The sequence below is a fragment of the Miscanthus floridulus genome, chromosome 19, assembly GCF_019320115.1.
Source record: "Miscanthus floridulus cultivar M001 chromosome 19, ASM1932011v1, whole genome shotgun sequence".
Classification (NCBI taxonomy): domain Eukaryota; kingdom Viridiplantae; phylum Streptophyta; class Magnoliopsida; order Poales; family Poaceae; genus Miscanthus; species Miscanthus floridulus.
Genome location: NC_089598.1, coordinates 21,414,040 through 21,420,613, shown reverse-complemented (window position 1 = coordinate 21,420,613; position 6,574 = coordinate 21,414,040). Strand labels below are relative to the sequence as shown.

Here is a 6,574-nt window from a genome sequence, read left to right as displayed (position 1 = left end):
TTCAACACAAAGGTATATGCTATATCATCTATTTTTCCCATTGGGATTTTTAGAAAATGATATTTGAAGCATGTTGATCCTATGGTCAAGGTATTTTTATACTAAGGCTTTGGGTTTATCTCAAAGGGTTTAATAACATTGGTGATTGTATATCATGGTGTTTCTCTTTATTTTTCCCACTGGATTTTAAAGAGTTTTGCCTAGTATACCGGTATGACTTTGGTTTTTTCCACAGGGTTTTTCAAAGATTCATAAAGATGCATAATAGATAAACAGTAAAGACTACAAGGAGCTAATTGATCAAAGGGGAGTGTTGAGAATTATTATTTAGTGCTCAATTATGGATTAATCCAAGGGGTGTCTTTTCACCCCTCTCTCTCTTTTATGCTTGTAACCGTCTACATGAGCTCTCTCTCTCTCTCTCTCTCTATATATATATATATATATATATATATATATATATACACGTTATTCATTGAAATACAACTGAGATCATTTTGTTGAATCGTTGCATTGTCTCTCGTTCTTTTACTTCTAGCAATTATGATATGACTCTTGTTTTTTCGTTTCCTCTTCGGCCCAATACTGCTTGGCCTGTTGCCCCATACAGGGACGGACCCATAGGGTATATAGGGTGGGCCACTACATACCTGGGGTCCGTCAGTCATAGAGATAGGTAGAAATTTTCAACGTAAAAGAAAATAAAAAAAGAAAATTTTCATCGAATTACATAAGAAATTTTTTTGGTGCGCATACCCAGAGGTAAAAACCTAGGTCCGTCACTATCCCCGTATCCACCCTCCGACCTCGATCCCTAATCGACTCAATCGCAAAAATTCGACTCAATCGCCAATCATATTGACCTTCATTCAAAAGAGAATTCTTTTCCTTCCAACGGACAACTCTCCACCCGTGCCGTGCGCCAAACGAGAAGGCAACACATCTAGGGAACACCGGCGGCGATCGACACAACGTGACGGCGATGCGGCAACGTCCGGTCGACGACTATCCAAGCGGCCTGATGGCCTTGCGGCTTCGATTCCGCCGAATGCTTTGCTTCCTCAAGAGCCACAGCCTCGACGCCGTTTCCCACGAGTACGTTTGCCGTTTCCTTTACCAGCATATGCATGTACCGGTTCTAATCTAGGGTATGGTGTCAATTAGTAGTACGTAGGATCCAAATGCCTTGCGACGATCCACCCTGATTGTTGTTTTTATTCGATTCGACTGCTTGGTTCTTACCGATCGCTTAATTAATCTGCTTATTTTATTATGGGTAAAATTCACTCTAGGACCTCCAACTATCGTAGAAGTATGGATTTCAACCTCCAACTTCAAAACCGGATAACATTGGCCCTCCAACTCTCGAAAAAGTTCATTTTAGACCCTGGCCGGTTTCCATGCGGTTTTGCATGACACTGTAGCAGTACTGACGTCAGCGATGACGTCAGCACTCCTTTTTAATTTGCAAAATTGATATCTTTTTATTCGGAGCTCCAAATATAGCAAATAATATATCAATTTTGATCGTCTTGACGAGCTCTTTGCAATGGTGTACTCCGTTTTGTTGTTTGAGATAATTTTATTTCATGAAAAAATAAATATTTCTACAAAACAAGTTATGCAATTAAGCTGACGTATGCAAGTATTTTATATACTTTGTATATTTGTATATGTACAACACCAACGTAGTCAGTATATAAAACAGGGAGTTGGACGGTCAATCAGACCTGCCACGATCGCTTAGATATTTTTGAATTAACCTTCCCTAGCTGCGGTTAACTAACTGTCAACATATGACACGATCAAACGATATGTTTACTGCTCCTAGTGTAGTTTTTTTTCTGTTTTTGTGGTGAAATTAAGTAGCTAGCGGTAGTAGTAGTATTATATTTATCTTGTACCCAAATCCGATACAGTATACGATTCGTGTACACCTGTCCTTTTTCCTTTCCTACGGCTGCTATTGCAGCACACAGGAACTGGACGACCATTCAGCCGACCTGTACGTATCTGTTTCCTGGCTGGCATGGCATGAGTATGACCGCATGAAGTGGCAGTGGATAGCTAGATTGAATTGAGGGAGCAGGTAGCAGCAATAGTGAGTGGCTTACTCGTGGTCTAGAATCTTGTGCAGCATCGGTAAGTTGAGCACGTGCCCCCATAGGAAGGTCGTCCGGGCGAGGATCTCCGTGGTGTCGGCGTTGCGGTGCGCCTCGTCGCCCTCGCGCCCGCCCGACGCGAGGTGGCAGCACACGAAGCAGAAGCTCGTGTCGTGCAGCCAGAACTGGACGGACACGGCGCCCTTGTTGAATTATTGCAGAAATATTTTGAATTATTGCAGAAATATTTGCGGACCGGGCGGACACGAAGCAGAAATATTTCTACAAAACAAGTTTTGAATTATTGCATTTCAAAAATGGTCAAACTTATATATTCTATGGTCAAATGAACCTAAAAAGACAACATTTCATGTTACATAATAATAAAAATATTATTTATCTAACAAATTCGACGAGTTCTGTTATTCTAACTTGTTTTGTAGAAATATTTATTTTTTTCATGAAATAAAATTATCTCAAACAACAAAACGGAGTACACCATTGCAAAGAGCTCGTCGAGACGATCAAAATTGATATATTATTTGTTATATTTGAAGCTCCGACTAAAAAGATATCAATTTTGCAAATAAAAAAGAAGTGCTGACGTTATCGCTGACGTCAGCACTGCTACAGTGCCATGCAAAACTGCCAGGAAACCGGCCAGGTCCTAAAGTGAACTTTTTCGAGAGTTGGAGGACCAATGTTATCCAGTTTTGAAGTTGAAGATTGAAATCCATACTTCTGTAATAGTTGGAGGTCCAAAAGTGAACTTTACCCTTTTATTATTAGGCTGGAGAAAGCAACTGGCGTCTTCTTCGACGCGCACCATATGAAGCACTTACTGAGCTAGGGGCGGTGGGACGAGGCGGACGGCTACCTGCAGCACTTTGTTCCTACTCCTACCCCCAAGGACCGGACCACGGCCGCCGCCGCCGCCGGAGGCCCCAAGGCCGCAGACTTCGCTACATCCTTCGACGACGAGCGTGTCTTGCCCAGCCCCCACTTTGCCTGATTGCAGGAATTCCTCGATGAAACGCACGCCGATCAACCCAGGTCACCTACCCTACCGGCCTACCATCGTCTCCTCCCTTCTTTAGTTTGCCCGCAACTTCCATCGATTCTAGTACTACACAGCAGATTCAATTCAGATCAAGTGATGATTAACCGATAACTACTACTCAACAGTCAACACTACCATGTCTGTCCGTCAGTCATTATTTATTATTCAGCAACTGTTCTTAATGCAGGGCCTCCATGCTGTGGAATAAGATCCCACGGCATGAGGTGAATACGGCCATGGACTTGGTTGCCAATTGTCCTGAGTTAAAAAGCAGGCTGCAGGAGTTACCACGCAGTAAGCCATGGGAGGTTACTCCTCTGATTCGGTAAGTTTATTTGCTCTCTCATCGCATGCAGTTCGATCATCTCTAGTAACTCCCTGTTTCTTTTTCTCTTAATCAAACTCACCATATAAATATTGCACAAATAAAGTAACTCTTATGGACGCATGTACGCATGTCAAACTCGTAAAGTAGAGCATGAGGATCCCAAAGACGTCGCAGGAGCAGCAAGGTAGTTGGCCGCACAACAGGACATGCCCTCTGCCGTGCCTTCCTTCTGCAACGGAAGAGGTGAGTTGAGTATACTGAAATTTTGTCTTCTGACGTCTGCAAAAAAAAATTTGACATTATGTTCCTAACTACTCCACTTGCAGGCTACATTCGACCCAGGAGAAAAATGCATACTCAGGACCTCAGGTACCCACGCTAATGTCTCTAAGATTCAGACTTTGTTAATTCGAAGTTATCTGTTGATTCAGCCCACTTTTGCCCCATTTTGTGTAAAGTTTACTTAGTATACTATCCCCCTTTTTTTCTTGAAATTTTTTACAATAATTGGGAAAAAATTCGATGGCTGACATCGACCGAGAGCGGCCAATCCGACGGCAACAAAGATAGGAGGCAATGGGAGGCAATGGGACGGAGGCAACAAGAGGCGATTGTTGTGTCTATGATCGGTGGGCCATATGCGCAAAAATCGCCTTCCATTGCCTCCGCAAATGTGGGGATTAGGACTGGGCGGTAATTTCATTCTCGTAGTTTTTTTTCTTGATAAAGGGTAAAACGGTAACTCTATAAATGTAAAAATAATGTTTTGAGTAATATAGTTAGGATGGATAATACAATTAGTATAGTTAGTTAAATGAATATGTCGTTTACTTCTATAGGGTTTCACCGCCGCTGTCCTGCGAGCCGCCGCCGCCGCCGATGGGAGGAGGCCGGGCGCAGGGCAACGGGTCACCCCTACCCCCTCGTTCCTCCTCGCCGTCATCCGCTCGGGCGTCGCCCTCCTCCTCGCCGTACTCCGCTCGGGCGTCGCCCTCCTCCTCGCCGTACTCCGCTCGGGCGCCGCCCTCGGCGTTCGTCCATGGTGGAGCAAGAGGAGGCAGGAGAGGATGGGGGCCATGAAACCTAGATCCAAGCGCGCCATGAGGAGGAGGCGCCGGCGCCGACACTGACGCTAGTGCTGGCATGCTGCACACGACTAGGGGCAGGTTCGCATCACGCGCCTCGCGCTGGCGCCGCTGGCGCTGCTGGCCATCGTGCGCACCGCTGAGGAAGCGGACGCGGGCGCTCCGCCACCCACGTGGCCACGCTCTTGGCGGTGAACTGCGGCGGCGCGTCCCTCGCGGCTGACCTCATTGCGCGCTTCTCGCGCACTTTACCCGGCGTAGGCGTTACCCAGGTTGGTTTCTCGCTGCTGCAAGTTCATGTCTTTTGATTCTTAGTTCAGAGAATATCGTAACTACTAGAGTAGTTCATACAAATCACTTGCAATTGTGTGTTCATCATAGCATACAGTGCTTGTTTTCAATTGGCAAAAGGGGTATGGTCTTACAGGATTGATGGTTTTCGTATACTAGGTTAGAAACTGTCAAGTATGCTCTCTTTAGTTAGTCTATTGGAGCAGACATGTTCGCCTACACAAGGAAGATTCATCACATTGCACAGCACCTCTCGCTTCCGTCTCTGAAGACACATGAGACATTTCCTACTCTCCTCGTTGTCAACATTCAGGTAATTTAGTAGGTCGTAAAGGGTTCTTAATCATTGCTTTTTAACTACTGATTGTTAATTGGTTAGTTCTGGCTTTTGAGCTTGACAAGTTTACTTGTTTGTGCAGTTGCCCACCTATCCTGCTACAGTGTTTGGCGATAACGACGTTGATGGGATAAGCCTAGTTCTGTATTTCAAGTTATCTGACAGCTTTGACAAGGAGATTTCTCCTCAATTGCAGGATAGCATCAAGGTAGATTTCTCTTGTATAGTTGTATAGATAAAGCACCTCTAGGCAAAGTTTCTGACTGACTAGTTATGCAGAGGCTTATGAATGAGGAAACCAAAAAGGTGAAGGGATTCCCAGTAGACAGCATTGTGCCATACACAGAGAGGCTGAAGATCCTGGCTGGTTTGGCAAACCCTGAAGACCTGCAGCTGAGCACGGCAGAGAGGAAGCTTGTGCAGACCTACAATCAGAAGCCTGTTCTATCTCGCCCACAACACAAATTCTACAAGGTAACTGACTGCATTTGCTCTCTAGTTTATAGACAAACAAGTGTTGAAATAGTAAAATGTGTTTTCAGTTCTGACTGAAACATAAAAAATGTGTGTGTTTTCATTGATAATGTAGGGTCCAAATTACTTTGAGATCGATCTCGATGTCCATCGGTTCAGCTTCATATCGCGGAAAGGGCTCGAGACCTTCTGGGAGCGGCTCAAGCATGGCGTTCTTGATCTTGGTCTAACTGTTCAGGTACTTAATTTTCTTCTGCTCCTGGCTAAAAAGTGACCGCTTGATTTGTTTCAAAAAGAAAAAAAGAAAAGTGACCCCTTGACTGAATGTCTGTAACTTAGCCATGGTCTGATACTGGTTGCAGGCACAAAAGGCTGAGGAGTTGCCAGAGCATGTCTTGTGCTGCATGAGGCTGAACAAGATCGACTTCGCCGACAACGGGCAGATACCGACGCTGATAACTGCAGCTGATGAGTAAATCTGTCATGTTACTGTAGGGCACTAACTTTCAGAAAAAGCAAAAGAGAGTGTGGTTTGTAGATGTTCTTGTTGAGATGCTGTTGTATAGATCGGCAGATAGTTGTAGGAACTAACTCAAGTTTGTGAGCTAAGAAACACTGCACACAGATTTGTGTAAATACTTGTTGATCATTGCCCCAAAAGAGGAGGAAAAAAAAAGATATTGCAGCAATCTGCATTCTGAACTCTGAAGATGTATATATATGTCTCTGTTTTCTTTTCATTTTTGAAATTAACGAAATACATGTCTGTGTTTTCAGTTCGTGATTACTAATGGTTCAGTTACATCACCACACGAGTTCTTTCCTTGTTCCTTCGATTCTTCACCTAGAAATTTTCTCATGAGAAAAATAAAAAAATGTGAAAGGACAAGAAATAAA

At 44.1% G+C, this 6,574-nt stretch overlaps 1 protein-coding gene across 2 annotated transcripts; it reads left to right on the top strand.

The window, feature by feature from the left end:
• The first annotated feature begins 4,686 nt into the window (after nucleotides 1–4,686).
• On the top strand, nucleotides 4,687–6,367 carry LOC136529950 (uncharacterized). 2 transcript variants are annotated; one of them, XM_066522997.1, is made up of 6 exons: nucleotides 4,687–4,847; nucleotides 5,026–5,179; nucleotides 5,286–5,411; nucleotides 5,483–5,677; nucleotides 5,793–5,915; nucleotides 6,040–6,367. In XM_066522997.1, the coding sequence occupies exons 2-6, from the start codon at nucleotides 5,075–5,077 to the stop codon at nucleotides 6,151–6,153; spliced, it is 663 nt and encodes a 220-aa protein (XP_066379094.1). In that variant the 5' UTR covers nucleotides 4,687–4,847; nucleotides 5,026–5,074; the 3' UTR covers nucleotides 6,154–6,367. The 2 variants fall into 2 exon arrangements, with proteins under 2 accessions (XP_066379094.1, XP_066379095.1); XM_066522998.1 differs by having other exon boundaries at nucleotides 4,687–5,179.
• The last annotated feature ends 207 nt before the right edge of the window (nucleotides 6,368–6,574 follow it).